Source organism: Aplidium turbinatum, chromosome 5 (genome assembly GCF_918807975.1).
Source record: "Aplidium turbinatum chromosome 5, kaAplTurb1.1, whole genome shotgun sequence".
Lineage (NCBI taxonomy): Eukaryota > Metazoa > Chordata > Ascidiacea > Aplousobranchia > Polyclinidae > Aplidium > Aplidium turbinatum.
The window spans coordinates 33,892,830-33,910,558 of record NC_137476.1 but is presented as its reverse complement, the minus strand read 5'-3'; the positions used below and the strand labels follow the sequence as shown (position 1 = coordinate 33,910,558).

Sequence of the window (17,729 nt, the reverse complement as noted above, 5' to 3'; positions counted from 1 at the left end):
CATCTCAGGTATTCTACTTTTTACTGCTGCGTATACGGTCAGTTTTAGTAAGTTACCGTATTTGATTGTTGCAATATTTTCATAAACTAGCTCATTCTGGTGAAAAGCCACATAAAGGATGTTTGTAAAAGTCATTTTCGCATTCTTGTAGTTTGAAATCGCACAAGTTAACTCATTCTGGTGAAAAGCCGTATGAATGTGAATATGTGATGTTTATAAAAGCTATTTTGCAATCTTGCATTTTGAAATCTCATGGGCTAACTCATTCGTATGGTGTCTCACCAGTATGAGTTAGCTCATCAGATGGATGTTTACAACAAGTCTTTTTTGCTGATGTACACTTGATGTATGTATAACGAAGACGTATCACTAAATAAATTTACGGTTATACATCAACAGATACGACGTGCTCACCATGTTTTGCTCCGTCCTCAAATGAATGTGATATACTTGATTGCAATTAATGTTATGATTGTTTCGTTTTTAAAGGTTTGTGATATGATCCTCAGAAGTGTTTACTCTGGTCTAGTGGATAACCATATAAATAAAATGTTTTTGAACAACAAACAAGATGTTTTTGACGAAGTTTATTCTGCAATCTACATATCAGTAATTTGGAACGTTGATCTTTGCTTGGTTCATGTTTCTTTCTGTTTAATCAATACACATGTTAACACATATGCTTTAGCACAGAGTATCATTTCTGTTTGCCTTCTCATTCTGTTGAAATATCACATAAATGGGATACGGTATTTGTGATAAATCGTTTTCACGTTAGTATACTTTCATACTTTGTACCACGAGAAACCAAAAGAAAAAAAGGAAAACCAAAAGTGAGATGGAGGGACGACATTGACAAACAATGCAATACAACCAATTGGTACCAACTAGCACATAATCATGTAAATTGGCATGAAAAGGGGAAGGCTTACGCTCTGCAGTGGGCTCTCACAGGCTGAAAATGATGATGATGATACTTTGAATCAACACAAACGCTTTCACACTGGTGAAAAACCATATCAATGTGATGTTTGTGAAACGCTGTTCTCTCAATCTGGTCATCTGAAATTTCATACTAGAGAAAAACCATATGAATGTGATGTTCGTGAAAAGTCATTTGCACAATCTAGGCGTTTGAAATCTCATATGTAACTCATTGTGATAAAAAACTGCTTAGATGGGATGTTTGTGACAAATCATTTTCACGCATGCGTAACCTAAATCGGCACAAACGAATCACACACCTTATATGAAATTCACTTATCAATTTCAGCAATTTAGTTTTGCGATGAGAAAAAGATATGATAGGGTTATAACATCTTTACAACCTCATATTCTTGGGTGTTATGAATTGTGAATGTTTTGTTTTTACATGTTTGTCATATGATCGACTTTGGTTATTTATCTGAGTAAACTCTTCTTACGAATGTGATGTTTTTAACAATGAATATGATGTTTTTGACAAACTTGATTGTACGTACTCATATTTTTTAATCTTTAAGTTGTATGTTTGTTCTGTTTGATTTTCAGGAAAATATTACTTCATTCAGTTGCTTCATTATAAAATAAGTGTTATTAAGTCAGTTTGAAGTTTCCTCCAGTTTTGAATATGAATCCACACGAAAGTGTTCCTGTGAAGCTTGAAGTTTCTGAAGTATGGGAACCTTATGGAATCATTGGCCAAGATCATTTGGAAATTGGTTCAGACACCAAGGAATGTTATCCATGTTTGCACAGGAAGAATTATCATCTCCAATTCAAGCAACTGAGAATGAAGTTCTGAATGACATTGTGTGGTATGTACCGTATGTTATAAGCATTTTAACCCTTTGGAGGTTGGGGGGGTGGGCTGTCAATTCAACTTTTTTGTATCAACAGTTGTATCTCTAAAAGTAATTAATTAGCCCATGTCTCGTTAATCCTATCTGTTTCACAGCGTGAAGGGAATTGGCTGTATGTAAAATTATGTTATAAAAATTTTAATCACAAAATTGCAATGCATGTTCTTCGTTACTCTACCAAAAAATAATGTGTAAACTCACGCTAAAATTACAGCCATAAGTCACCTCAACATTTCAACGTATATGAGCAGTTCTAAAATTTACATAGTTTTAATCTTCAAATATGTTCATTGTTCAGCGTGAATAATTTTACAAAGTGAATCCCAAATTTTGAATCCGTGCCTTAAAAAATAACAGAGATATCACTCCTAAAGCATAAGAAGAATCGACAGCCCCCCCCCCCCAAACTGAGCAAGACTCCAGGAGCCCAACCTTCTAAGGATTAAACAGAAATCATCGTTGGTCAATCATTAGATTGTTCATCAGAGGAATTGTTTTATTATAAGTTTTGCATTAAAAGTTACAAATGCATATCTACTGGAACGTGGAAAGTCATCAGTGGGCCCTTTGTTATCAAAAGACAACATGTTATTAGTTGAGCTGCCTTTTAGTATGAATCAACATGTAAAGATTCGAATGATGCTTGAAGTACAGTACCTGAAATTGCAAATCGTATGAAATTATTGACCAAGATGATTTAAATAAATTATGCAGTATCTCTTACAGCAGGACGCCATATTTACGTGTTATAATGTAGTTTCTTCTCACAAAAACCAATTTTGTTATTGCTTCAGAATTCAAATAAAATTTAAACATGCAAATTTGCGTTTGAATTTTGCTCACACTAAATCGGCCTTGTCAAGATGTCTGATGCTCAATGCTCATATTATAATATTTTACCCACAATTTTTCACGTCTCATCCTTTCTGTTGCTATCGAGTTGCACGATCAGTTTACAAGAATCAATTAATCATCATTTTACCTTTCAGTATGAATCAACATGAAAAGGTTCCAGTCAAGCTTGAAGTTCCTGAATCATGCGAAATTAGAAACCAAGATGATTTGAAAACTGTTTCCACCACCAAGGAATGTCCTCCATATTTGTATCAAGAAGGGTTATCTTCCATTGATTTGCAATGTATGTTATGAACATTTCCAAAGCAAATCAGCATTGAATACTCATCAAAAAATTCACTTCAGGGAACAATGTTGTTGCAATTTTTGTGTTAAGAATTTTAAATGGAAATCTGATTTGGAAAGACATCAGCGAATTTACACTGATAAAAAGTCATACAAATGTGATGTTTGTGACAAGTCGTTTGCTCGATCTGATGGTTTGAAATCACATAGATTAACTCATTCTGGTGAAAAATCATATAAATGTGATGTTTGTAAAAAGTTATTTACGCAATCTAACAATTTGTAATCTCATGAATTAACTCATTCTGGTGAAAAACCACATAAATGTGATGTTTTTAACAAGTCATTTTCACAATTACCTAAATTAAATCAACACAAAACCATATAAATGTGATGTTTGTGAAATGTTGTTTTCGCAATCTAATACTTTAAAAATGACATCTAATACTTTTAAAAATGAAGTAAAAATAAATTATGACTCGTTTGACACACAAATCTGGAGACAACCCACCAACACTGGCTTACTTTAAAATTACATCGCTTTTTGCCCAAATAAGTGGAAGTCTGGATTAATCTTGTGTCTTTTGTCTCGTGCCCGTTTGGTTTGCTCGACGGACTTATTGTTCCACAATGAAACTAACAAGTTGAGAAATATGATATATTTAAATGGATACCCGTCATACTTTTTTGATGAAATATTAAAAGCTTTTTTGGATACGAAACCAAAAGATAAACCCGAAGAAGACGATTTTAGCAACTTTTTTGATGTACCATTCTTGGGAAAATATTCGGTAAGATTTTCAAAAAATCTAGCTAAAATTGTCAAAAAGAAATTTGATTGTGACATTTACCCTGTATATAGAACGTTCAAAGTAGGCAGATATTTCCAGCTGAAGTCGCCTACGCCCTTTGCTCTATGTTCTAATGTCGTTTATAAATTCAGTTGTTTGCGTGATGCAAGCCTGACATACATCGGTATGTCAACAAGACATTTATCGACTAGAGCTGGGGAACACCTGAATTTGAATTCTGTTCAGAAAAGCGCAATTAAAGATCACATTTTCTCATGTACAGAATGTCAAAACAACGTTTTTATCAAACAATTTGAGATCATGTCCAGAGGCAGGTCTGAGTATCAAACTAAAATCTTGGAAGCCTTGTACATAAAACGTCACAATCCACTTTTGAACAGACAATTGTATGCTTGCGGCTCATCTTTTTTGCTCTCTGTATTTTAAAATTAGTTTTTTCGCACCTTGCCTTTCTACCATATCATGTGATCTGTTTAACACCTTTTGATGCAGTTACCTTTGATTCTCGTGGAGCCTATCGTTGAGTTTGAGCTAGTCAGAAGTACTGTGCAGTTTTTGTATTTTCCTACTTATAGATTTAGTTAACCATTGCATTTTATTCAGATGTAGTTAAGTTGTGTGTATATTATTCCTGAAGAGGACATCTTGTGATGTCGAAAACGTTCGATATTTAATTGTTGCGTAGTTTTGTGTTTTTTGTAAATATAATAATCTTTAATATTATCGCATTGGATAGTCTGATATTGTTGATATATCAATACATATATATACATATCAAAACAATGAAAACTATCAATACTACAAAAAAGTGCTCAATGCTAAGCAATTTCTATTTGAATAAGACCTTCTGATGATCCGTTAGGTGAAACAATTTGTAAAGGCTTCAGATAGTAATAACTATATTTGATTTATATATACATATCAATACATATCGTTGATTGGATAGTCTGAATGGCTAGCGTGGAAGCTACACCGTTATGGTTAGCGAATCGCAGCTGCTCGCTGTACTAGCAAGTGCTCAGCCTTGTGCTGATAGCTGGGAAGAACGCCCCTCTCTTCACAAATCTTTAATATGTTAAACTTGATAACGTTGCTCGGCTTCGTATGCCTATGGTTCAACAAGACAAACTCTCTACCGAAGCTGTATAATTTTTAAAATTTCATAAACTAACTCATTCTGGTGAAAAACCACATAGATGTGATGCTTGTAACAAGTCATTTTCACAATTATCTAATTTAAATCAACACAAACGACTCCACATTGGTGACAAACCATATAAATGTGATGTTTGTAAAAGCTATTTTGCAATCTTGTATTTTAAAACCTCATAAGCAAACTCATTCGTATGGTTTCTCACCAGAATGAGTTAGCTCATCAGATGATGTTTACGACAAATCTTTTTTGCAGATGTACACTTGATGTTTGTATAACCAAAACGACTCACTAAAAAAAATACGGTAAATATCAACAGATGCGACGTGCTCCCCCATTTTTTGCTTTGTCATCAAATGAATGTGATTTACTTGAATGCAATTAATGTTATGATTGTTTCGTGTTTAAAGGTTTGTGATGTGATCGGCTCAGAAGTGTTTACTCTGGTCTAGTGGTTAACCATATAAATAAAATGTTTTTGAACAACAAACACGATGTTTTTGACAAAGTTTACTCTGCAATCTACATATCAATAATTTGGAACGTTTATCTTTGCTTGGTTCATGTTTCTTTCTGTTTAATCATTTAACACATTGCTTTTGCATCATTTCTGTTTGCCTTCTCATTCTGTTGAAATATCACATAAATGGGATACGGTATTTGTGACAAATCGTTTTCACGCTAGTATACTTTGAATCAACACAAGTGGTTTCGCCCTGGTGAAAAACGATATCAATGTATTGTTTGTGAAACGTTGTTCTCTCAATCTGGTCATCTGAAATCTCATACTAGTGAAAACCATATGAATGTGATGTTCGTGAAAAGTCATTTGCACAATCTAGCATTTGAAATCTCATATGTAACTCATTGTGATGAAAAACTACTTAGAGTTAGATGCGATGTTTGTGACAAATCATTTTCATGCATGCGTAACCTAAATCGGCACAAACGAATCACACACCTTATATGAAATTCACTTATCAATTTCAGCAATTTAGTTTTTCAATGAGATATAGTCGGATTATAACATCTTTACAACCTCATATTCTTGGGTGTTATGAATTGTGAATATTTTGTTTTTACGTACATGTTTGTCATATGATCGACTTTGGTTATTTATCTGAGTAAACTTTTCTTACGAATGTGATGTTTTTAACAATTAATGTGATGGTTTTAACAAAGGTGATTTTACGTACGCATAATTTTTAATGTTTGTCTTGTATGTTTGTTCTGTTTGATTTTCAGGAAAATATTACTTCATTCAGTTGCTTCATTATAAAATAAGTGTTATTAAGTCAGTTTGCAGTTTCATCCAGTTTGGAGTATGATCCACTTGAAAGTGTCCTTGTGAAGCTTGAAGTTTCTGAAGTATGCGACCCTTATAGAATCATTTATCAAGATCATATGGATTATGGAAACTGGTCCAGCCACCAAGGAATGTAATCCATATTTGCATCGAGAAGGATAATTTTCCATCCAATCAACTGAGAGTAAACGTAATACTTTTCTGTCGATGCGGCACCAGTCATCTTTCATATTACTCAGTTGTAGTTGGTCTGGATGTGACGAGTCTGATGACAACTGGGATTTATCAGAGTGCTTGCTACTGTCATCTGATACGTCATTACACGTGGTTGTTAAAGGAATATCATCATCACTGCTGTCACTTTCAAATTTCTTGAATTTTTTTTCTATCTTCAGTTTGGCTTGGTATTGTAATTTACGTTTGGGAGCCTTGGGAGTTGCGGAATACCTCGAAAGCTTGGCACTCCCTTGCCGTAGTTCATTTCGTTCAGGTGTGTCGGTGTATATGGAGGACTTTACTTTATATTGTCGGCGAGATGTCGAAGGTCTCGGCTCCAAATGATGTAATGGCCGTATGTTTTCTGCGCTCACATTAACAGGGCATTCAACAACATTCAAAATTGTACTATTATCCTGGTTTGAGGTTGTTTGGTTATCCTGAATGTCTTGCTCTACGGCGATCATTGTCAGACCTTGCAAAAGTCGTGGTCATAACTTCAAGGTCTTTATCAGCTAGTGAAGGGGCCATTTCTTGCTCAGAAAGGAACGATCGATACGTTGCATAACTTTGCAGATATTCATCTGGTCTAATTGCATTTCTGTCAAATGGGTAGATACCCGTTTTTCGAAATCCAGCAGCAATATTAGATGGTGTGAAAGCTAGTGGAGAAGAATATGAAACAATCGATGGAATAACATGGATCATCTGCCATCTGCCTTAGGGGGGGGGGTGGAGGTGTACATTGCGGAGGTGTACGGCGGAGGATGGACATTGCGGAGGATGGAGTTGTACATTGGGGGATGGAGGACGGAGGTGTATAAGGAAGCGACCAATAACGTAATCCAAAAACTGTCGACAGGAAGAACACAAATCTGCAGCCCGTTCCACCCTGAAGAGATCGGTTCCCTTCTCGAGATTAACCTTCAGAACAATGTCTTCACATTCAAGGAGAAGTTCTATAGCCAAGTTGACGGTCTACCAATGGGTAACGCCATATCTGGATTTCTCGCCATCTTCTTCATGGACACCCTTGAAAAGCAGACATTGCGGAACCAGACAAACCTCACTCTCTACAGACGATACGTTGACGACACATTTTTGCTGACAGTTAACAATAAGGAAGCCTTAGCCATCGAAAATGCTCTCAACCAAGCGCACCCAGCCATCAACTTTGAAATAGAATTACCAACAGCAGACAACACCATCTCACTACTGGACTTCACCATAAAAATCGACAAAGACGGCACACTCCACCACGAGTGCTACCAGAAAAAGGCAAAGGCAAAACTACTCCCACACTTCGATCCGGCCCTACCCACAAGCAGTAAGAAGACCATACTCTTTAACGAAATACAGAGAAGAAGGGATAGATGTTCTTCACCCAATAAAGCAGCACCACACCTGACTGAATTTGAAAAGACAATCAAGGAAAACGGATACCCCAAGGACTTTCTTAAGCAACCACCCAGACGACGACGACACCGACAAAGCAGACAACTCCCACCTCAGACACCATACAACCCAATACATTTCGAATTTCCTTATGTATGAGCGACGACACGGATCGTAAAATAAAGAAAGTCTTCAAAGACCTGGACTTGCCAGTCCGCCTCTTTCGACGTTCACAAACGCTCCGAAACGCATTTAAAAAACCACAAAAATCCAAACCTTGCCGGCTGCAAAACTACCAACTACGGAACGACGACATGTGTACCACCAAGAACTGTGTCTACAAGATCACATGCAAAAAATGCAGGGAAAGCTATATAGGCAGCATGATCCGCCCACTCCACTCCCGCATCAAAGAACACCTTTGCTCAGATAAAAGTTCGGTCTTTGATCATCAACAACAGTGCCACGCCGACTTTGAATTTAAAATTATTGCCAGAGAAAATGACGCGGTACAATTACGATTTAAAGAGGCCATATTCATCAGCAGGCAAAATCCAAAAATCAACAACCATGCCGAGGAGGAAGAACTGCGTCACCTAATCTACTAACAACTAATTCGGCAAAATTTTACTGCAATGGCGCCTGGCAGCGCAGGGGCTCAACAGCTGGCAGCCTCAAGCTAAACCAAAGAGCCACATGAAAGAACCACTCGCTGAATTCAACACCATTCGTCGTGGCGCATGGCTGGGGAACTGTGTTCCGAAAGCTGGTGTAATTCGATATTGCCACAACTAACTCGCAGCATCAGGCTTAAACAGATCGTTAGAATCTGCACTGTGAAGTTATTTAGTTGATTTGTCATCAAAACATTCATTTTAGGGAACGAAGTTGTTCCAAGCTTGTGATACGAGTTTTAAATGCAAATCTAGATTGGAAATTGGAAAGTCATCAGCAAATACACACTAGTGAAAAGCCATAAGTTGATTGTCAAACGTCGTTCTCGGTACTTGGTCATTTGAAGTCTAATAAGCTCACTCATTCTGGTGAAAGACCACATAAATGCATGGGTTAGCTTGTGACAAATCGTTTTCATGCTTGGATGTTTTAAATCTGTAGAAACGACTACACACTGGTGAAAAACCATATCAACGTGATGCCTGTGAAAAGTCATTTTCAATCTGGTAATTTGAAATCTCATAAACTAACTCCATCTGGTGAAAGACCACACAGATGCAATGCTTATGACAAATCGTTTTCAAACTATTTCACACTGTTGAAAAATCATAGGAATATGATATTTGTGACAAGTTATTCTCATTCGTGTTATTTGAAATCTCGTATGGTAACTCCGTCCAGTGAAAAAAAAAAGATTAATACTGTAATGTATGCATATGTAGAGGTTGGCATCCAAACTTCTAACAGTACGTTTTAAGACCTTGTGAATTATATGTTATAAATTATGTTAATACATTATGTAACTGTCAGGGACATTGGAGTTGAAGCTTTAAACAAACACTTTGCTCCTGTGCTCATAATTTAGACAATTTTCTATACCATTTACATGTTATTTCTGTTTGATGTTCAGGAAAATATTACTTGATTCAATTGCTTCATTATAAAATAAGTGTTATTGAGTCAGTTTGTAGTTTCCTTCACTTTTGAATATGAATCCACACGAAAGTGTTCCTGTGAAGCTTGAAGTTTCTGAAGTATGCGAACCTTGTGGAATCATTGATCGACATCATTTGGAAACCATTGTAGACACCAAGGAAGGTCATCCATGTTTGTATCAAGAAAAATTACCTTCCATCCAATCAACTGAGAATGAAACTCTGTATGGTAATATACGGTATGCTGCAAACATTTTAAACGTTCACCATTGTTGGTCAATTATTATTAGATAGATCATCAGATGAACCATTTTGCAGTGATTCTTAGATTATGAGTTGCAAACTAGATAGTCATCTGTGAACACTCACGAGTGAAAGAACATATGCAGGCTGTAGAAATGTTTTTTGTTAGAACTGTTGTTATTTTCGTTTTAGTAATTTGCAACGTTACAAACAATTTCACACTGTTGATAATGATAAAACCGGCAAGTTATTTTAGTTACACCAGTTGGGTGAAAAATACTGTAGCATCAATAAAAAGTCTCCATCATTGGCGATTTCAGCCAATTTTTATTGTCCTTCTGGGCTGTACTCTGCAAGAGATTCAATTCTTTGCATGAAAGTTTGTGCTGGTTTTCCATGGTGAACGTGAAGATTGGCTTCGTTGACTTTCTGTTCACTTAATCCAAGTATTTAACTTGCTAGGCATGAATCCTAGATGTGACAAAAATAAAAGTAGGCAACCATGTATTGAGTTGGTGCCGTAAGATGACTTACATCACAGAGGACTGTAGTAGATTACTTTAAAACTCTCATAAGAGAATCAATAGTGCAGTTCGCATCGAAAATTTATCAAGAAAAGAGAATACGTTTCAACACATTTTTTTTCGGACAAAGAATGGACAAAGATAAAGTAAAGAGTATGTATGTAGTTTGCAGCACGTAGTCTTGCGGTAAAATGTATTCCACGTCGACTTGCTGTTGCGCCAAATTAACCTTGGTCAATTGTCTCACGGAAATTTGGTTTTGTCAAAATGTCTTTTAGGCGTACCCATATTATACTACTTTTATTAATACTTTTTCACATCCCATCCTTTCCGTTCCTATCGAGTTGCATGATCAGTTTGCTAGAGACGATTAATTGTCGTTTTACCTTTCAGTATGAATCAAGATGACAAGGTTCCAGTTAAGCTTGAAGTTCCTGAATCATGTGAAGTTATAAACCAAGATGATTTAAAAACTGTTTCAACCACCAAAGAATGTCCTCCATATTTGTATCAAGAAAGGTTATCTTTCATCCAACCAACTGAGAAAGAAATTTTAAAGTGCAATATATGTTATAAACATTTCCAAACCCAGTCTGCATTGATCAGTCACAAAAAAAATAATTTGAATGAACGACTTTGTTGCAAACTTTGTGATAAGAGTTTTAAATGCAAATCTGAATTGGAAAGACATCAGCGATTTCACGCTGGTGAAAAACCATATCCATGTAACGTTTGTGAAAAATCATTTGCCCGATCTGCTTATTTGAAATCTCACAAGGTAACTCATTCTGGTGAAAAACCATATAGCTGTAATGTTTGTGAAAAATCATTTGCCCGATCTGGTCATTTGAAATCTCACAAACTAACTCATTCTGGTGAAAAACCATATAAATGTGATGTTTGTGAAAAGTCATTTTCGCAATCTAGCAATTTGAAATATCATAAGCTAATTCATTCTGGAGATAAACCATATAAATGTGATGTTTGTGAAAAGTTGTTTGTGCAATCTGGTACTTTGAAATCTCATATGCTAATTCATTCTGGAGAAAAATCATATAAATGTGATGTTTGTGAAAAGTCATTTGCACAATCTGTTGGTTTGAAATCTCATAAGCTAACTCATTCTGGTGTAAAACCATATAAATGTGATATTTGTGAAAAGTCTTTTTCGCTATCTGGCAATTTAAAATCTCATAAGCTAACTCATTCTGGAGAAAAACCATATAAATGTGATGTTTGTGAAAAGTTTTTTGTGCAATCTGGTCATCTGAAATCTCATAAGCTAATTCATTCTCGTGAAAAATCATATAAATGTGATGTTTGTGAAAAGTCATTTGCGCGATTTGGTGATTTAAAATCTCACAGGCTAACTCATTCTGGTGAAAAACCATATAAATGTGATGTTTGTAAAAAGTCATTTTCACAATCTAGTAATTTGAAATCTCATAAGCTAACTCATTCTGGTGAAAAGCCATATAAATGCGATGCTTGTGACAAATCATTTTCACGCATGCCTAATTTGACTCGGCACAAACGAATCACACACCTTATATGAGATTCACTTATCAATTTCAGCAATTTAGTTTTTCTTCAAGAAAATTTCGTTTTTCAGCGAGAAAAAGATTACGTTTAGCCAAAATTATGAATGTTTTGTTTTTACATGTTTGCCATATGGTCGACTTTGGTTATTTACCTGACTATGGGTGTTATGAATTGTAATTGTTTTGTTTTTGTTTGTTTGTTATATGATCGACATTGGTAATTTACCTAAGTAAACTCTTCTTACAAATGTGATATTTTTAACAATGAATATGATGTTTTTGACAAAGTTGATTCTACTCGTATTGATTATGTTTTATATATTATTTACTCGTAACTTAGACGGTTTATTTTCACCTTTTACATGTTTGTTCTGTTGAATTTTCAGTAAAGTATTTCTTCAATCAGTTGCTTCATTAGCCTATAAAATAAGTGTTGTTAAGTCACATTGCAGTTTACTCCAATTTTGAATATGAATCTACGCGAAAGTGTCCCTGTGAAGCTTGAAGTTCCTGAAGTATGCGAACCTTATAGAATCATTGGCCAAGATCATTTGGAAATTGGTCCAGACACCAAGGAATGTTATCCCTGTTTGCATAATAAAGAATTATCATCTCCAATTCAATCAACTGAAAATGAAGTTCTGAATGATGTTGTGTGGTATGTACTGTATGTTATAAGCATTTTAAACTAAAATCATCATTGGTCAATCATTGGATTGATTATCAGAGGAACCATTTTACTGTACGTTTTGCATCAAAAGTTGCAAATGCGTATCTACTGGAACATAAAAAGTCATCAGTGGGCTCTTTGTCATAAAAAGATAACATCTTATTAATAGAGCTGCCTTTTAGTATAAATCAATATGTAAAGATTCAAATGAAGTTCCTAAAGTATGCAAATCGTATGAAATTATTAATTCACACTAGTAAAACAGCATGTAGATGTGATGCTTGTGAAAAGTCATTTTTGCAATGTGATAGTTTGAAGTCTCATAAGCTGCCTCATTCTGGTGAAAGACAACATAGCCTACATGTGATGTTTGTGAAAAACCGTTTTCAAGCATAGGTGATTTAAATCGGCACAAACTAGTTTACACTGGTGAAAAACCATATAAATGTAATGTTTGTGAAAAATTGTTTTCTCAATCTGGTAATTTAAAATGTCATAAGTTAAGTCATTATTGTATTCTGAGTTGCAAATGAAAATCTAATCCAGAAAGCAAAGAATTTATTTAAAAGTGCAATCCAGAAATTCTTGAAAAAAGCATGGAATGTGATGTATGCTGAGGTTGCCAACCATGACTTTGAAAGTAGCTCGCTTATTGTGATACGATAACATTCAAAGAGAGCCATTAGTTTTGTTACTCCCTCCTGTTACTTCTGTATTTGTTACTGTTTGTTTTCAGCTGAGATAAAAGTGTTGGTGAAAAAGATATGTAAACTCCAGATTATTTGCAAAGTTTGAAACAACAGCTTGTGTTAGGCTACAAAACTATGCAGTTACTCTTATACCAGGACATCACATTTGCTTGTTATAATGTAGTTTCATCTTACAAAAAACAATTTTGTTTTTGCTGAAGAATTGAAATAAAATTTGAACTTGCAAATTTGTGTTTGAATTTTGCTCACGCTAAGTTGGCCTTGTCAAGATGTCTGATGCTCAATTGCTCATATTATAATATTTTACCTACGCTTTTTCACACTCCTCTTTGTTTCTATCGAGTTGCACAGTCAGTTTGCAAGAAACAATATTAATTATCATTTTACCTTTCAGTATAAATCAACATGAAAAAGTTTTAGTGAAGCTTGAAGTTCCTGAATCATGTGAAATTATGAACCGAGATGATTTAAAAACTGCTTCAACCACCAAGGAATGTCCTCCATATTTGTATCAAGAAGGGTTATTTTCCATACAATCAAATGAAAAGGAAACTCTGAATTGCAATGTATGTTATGAGCATTTCCAATGCAAATCAGCATTGAATACTCATCAAAAAAGTCACCTCAGGGAACGATGTTGTTATTTTTGTGGTAAGAGTTTTAAAAGGAAATATGAATTGGAAAGACATCAGAGAATTCACACTGGTGAAAAGCCATATAAATGTGATGTTTGTGAAAAGTATTTTTCGCGATCTGGTAATTTGAAATCTCATGAGCTAACTCATTCCGGTGAAAAACCATATAAATGTGATGTTTGTAAAAAGCAATTTTCGCAATCTAGCACTTTAAATTCTCATAAGCTAATTCATTCTGGTGAAAAACCATATAAATGTGACGTTTGTGAAAATTTATTTGCACGATCTAGTAATTTGAAACGGCACAAGCTAATTCATTCTGGTGAAAAACCATATAAATGTGATGTTTGTGAAAAGTCGTTTTCTGAATCTAGTAATTTGAAACGGCACAAACGAATTCATTCTGGTGAAATGCTATATAAATGTGAGGTTTGTGAAAAGTCGTTTTTGCAATCTAGCCTTTTTAAATCTCATATGCTAACTCATTCTGGCGATGAAAAACTAAATAGATTCGATGTTTGTGACAAATCATTTTCACACAAGCATAATTTAAATCAGCACAAACGGATCACACACCTTATATGAGATTCACTTATCAATTTCAGCAATTTAACCATTCTACAAAAAAATTTAGTTTTTCAACGAGAAAAATACTACGTTTAGCCTATCTTTCGAAATCTAAATTACATCGGTTTCCAGTCACTACTACACTATAAGTTCGCACGTTGACAAGGCCTGTGTATATTAGGGCTACAACATTTTTGCAACCACATATTCTTGAGTGCTTTGAAGAGTAAACTCTTCTTACGAATGTAGTGTTTTTAACAATGCATATGATGTTTTTGACAAAGTAATTTAATGTACTCGTAATATAGACTATCTTTACCTTTTACATGTTTGCTCTGTTTGATTTTCAAGAAAATATTACTTCATTCAGTTGCTTCAATTAAGATAAGTATTATTAAAAGGAGTTTGTATTTTCCTTTTATGTTTCAATATGAATCATACGAATGTAGTGTTTGTAAAAAGTAATTTTTATGTAAAACTAATTTTAATCGACATAAACGACTTTGCTCTGCTGAAAGATCACATAATTGTCCTTGTCAAGATATCTGATGAAAATTCAAACTTAAATTGACAACGGCCTTTGGTCAAACCTCCAGTTTGCACGTTGTCAAGGCCTGTGTATATAGATCGGTTTAGATCGCTATACCCTAACTATATTTCTTCCATCCCTAGTTTCTTGGTGAAGTGTTTAAATAGTGGTTCATATTACCAAGTTTCACCGTTGTGGGTTGTTTACTTTTACACATCAGACGTTGAAAACTGCGACATACCCTTTCAAGTTTCAATGACGGTTTATCAGTGTGTTTCTACGTTTTCTTTAAGTGATGTTGAAAGCGTTGAAGTTGAATTGTTAACTTGTTAGGTAACTCATTCTGGTGAAAAAGCATATGCATGCTCATTTAAATGTAATTAAAGCTCATGCAATCAACTCATTTTGGTAAAGAACCGTATCAATGTCGCATGGATTCTTGTCACATGTTCGCATGGAAATCGACACAAACGGATTCACACTTTAATAACATTTTTCATTTTCAGCTTAATTTAAAGTATCAGTATAAACGTTGTTATCGAATAGTTAATACATAAGGTAACTCATTCTGGTGCAAAATCATGTATATCTAATGTATTTTAAATAAAGTGTTTTCATGCTTTTAATAACTTGAAACCCCTAAGGTCAATCATTCTATGCTTGATATAATAAGCTAAAACCTCAATTGCCAAGGTAACAGGGATCAGTAGTCAGTAGATGTAACAGAAAATATATTTCGCACTTGCTAGTGCATCGTCAGTTTTAATAAAGGGCAGTTAAAGCCTACAAGTAATGTTTTAAATAACACTACAGTGACGCAATAATGTCAAAACATGAGCGTAACTGACGATGCACTAGCAAGTGCGAAATATATTTTCTGTTACATCTACTGACTACTGATCCCTGTTACCTTAGCAATTGAGGTTTTAGCTTTCGAGATATGGAACAGGGATCGTGTCAGAACAAGCCTAGGTTAGAAAGCGAGGCAGACTCCGACTCAGCTCAGCAGCAGCCTAGAGCAGTTAGCTACTTAATATAATAAGGTTATTTTATCATACCAATGTGTTGTGAGTGGAACGACATATTTTCTCTCAATTTCTTTAAAGAGCATAAAAAGTTACACTTTGTTACAATAAAGCATATGAATATGATGTTTTTGACAAAGTTAATTGAACAATGTGTTTTGTTTGACCAATCGTTTTTACATCGGCTCAGAAGTGTTTACTCTGGTGAATAACCCATATAAATGTTGTGTTTTCGACAAAGTTGATTCTACGTTAGGGTGCTTATTTTTTTGCCAAAAAATTTATTTTTTCTTCTGCCTGTGTTTAAAGTGTTCCTTTTGGGAAAAAAACACTGTCTGCAAAAAAAATTTGAAAAAAAGTGATCCCTAGGGGGTCCTCCGGAGCAATTTCATGAACCAGTGTGAAAATAAGCATTTTTGCTTATAATTTCCTTACTTTTGATGATAGCACAAAGATTTTGGCATCTATCCCCACTAATTCAACTACAAGGATGTCATTTTAGCTAATAAATAAGTTCTTGCACTGCATTGGGATGACAAAATGAGCATTTTTTGCTATATTTATTAATCTTTTTCAGATTGCTGTAGGTTAACTGAAGCTTATAGCTCACTGAGTACTGGTAAACCTATCATGATAAAATGAGTGTTCTGTTTGATGAGTGTGGTTCAGCATCTGGATCGAGTTCTGAAAAAAATTCTTCTGCTGTTGAGGCATCAACGTCAAAACCAACTCGTAATGCAACAAAAATTTTTGGTCTAGGTGAAAGCATTTCAATTGCTGATGCTGAAATTACTGGGGCAAGATTGCCAACCTACAGCCAAGTCATCCGTTGTTACATGTATTTGCAGCAGTATAAGCCAGGACAAACCAAGTACATAATGGCAAAAGAAGTTTTAAACAAGTTAATTCCGTTCTATAAGAAGGGCAATATTCCCATGATTCGTGAAGAAAAAGCGTGCAAAAAGATAATCCAAGCAGTTCAAAATAATGCAAAATTGAGGACAATTCCAAACAAAAGAAGAACTAAAGAATTTACCCTTGAAAAGCTTGAAAAAGAAACCAAGCTTCTTCAGAAAACATTTCCACTGTGGCCTCAAAATGCGGAAACTCTTATAACAAATCGAGAAGATTTGAATTTTTTGCAATCCATGAAAGCAAACAGAATTGCAACCTTTGGAGGCTTTGACAGAATTCACAAACAGAAAATACAAAAAATAAATGGAAGAGAAGAAGCGAGGCAACGGCGAAAAGAAAGATCAATGCAACAACAAAAAGAAACAGAAGAAACGCTCGCATTTGCTAGCAGTAGCGAGGAAAGTTTAGTTGATGATGACGATACTTTCAGTGAATCAGAGGTTGCTGATGAAGTTTCTAATCAACCACCATTCAAGACACAACGAAAAAAAACTGGCACTTCGGGAATTTTTACACCAGATCTGCTTCAGTCGCAAAAGCTCATATCTGTAGCAGCAAGAATCAAATTGACCCCGGCACAACAACGAATTTACACCAGAACGCTAATCGAAGAAAGTGGAGGTGACCCGACAAAGCTAAAAATGTCATATAGTTATGTGGACAAGTCTCGTCGCAAAGTGGCCCAAAATATTGCTACTTCAACCAAAGAAGTTTGGAAGCCTCCAAGAATATTGTCCTTGCACTGGGATTCCAAACTTCTGCCAATGTTGAACAACCCAAATGTTTCAGAAGAACGACTTACAGTTATAGTTGGAACCCAGCACGAAACAAAGCTTCTTGGTACTCCTGCATACCCACCACAGTCAGTCGGTAACAGGCAAGTTGGGGGTAAGGTAG

The 17,729-nt window shown here is 35.1% G+C and overlaps 1 protein-coding gene and 1 long non-coding RNA gene across 2 annotated transcripts; both read left to right on the top strand.

Moving 5' to 3' along the window:
• The first annotated feature begins 1,702 nt into the window (after positions 1 to 1,702).
• LOC145770389 (uncharacterized) lies at positions 1,703 to 3,517 on the top strand. Its single transcript, XR_014289146.1, has 2 exons — positions 1,703 to 1,796; positions 2,831 to 3,517. It is a non-coding gene; the product is annotated as an uncharacterized LOC145770389 (long non-coding RNA).
• A 6,010-nt stretch (positions 3,518 to 9,527) lies between these two features.
• LOC145771178 (uncharacterized) lies at positions 9,528 to 12,160 on the top strand. The gene is made up of 2 exons (XM_082582913.1): positions 9,528 to 9,712; positions 10,634 to 12,160. Exons 1-2 carry the CDS (start codon positions 9,528 to 9,530, stop codon positions 11,793 to 11,795), a joined length of 1,347 nt encoding a protein of 448 aa, XP_082439039.1. The 3' UTR covers positions 11,796 to 12,160.
• The last annotated feature ends 5,569 nt before the right edge of the window (positions 12,161 to 17,729 follow it).

What these genes read in the sequence shown, in the direction of transcription:
- LOC145771178 (XM_082582913.1), top strand. Translation starts at nt 9,528, where the DNA reads ATGAATCCACACGAAAGTGTTCCTGTGAAGCTTGAAGTTTCTGAAGTA. An exon ending in ACTCTGTATGGTAATATACG is followed by an intron (nt 9,713 to 10,633) that starts GTATGCTGCAAA and finishes TTTACCTTTCAG; the next exon opens with TATGAATCAAGATGACAAGG.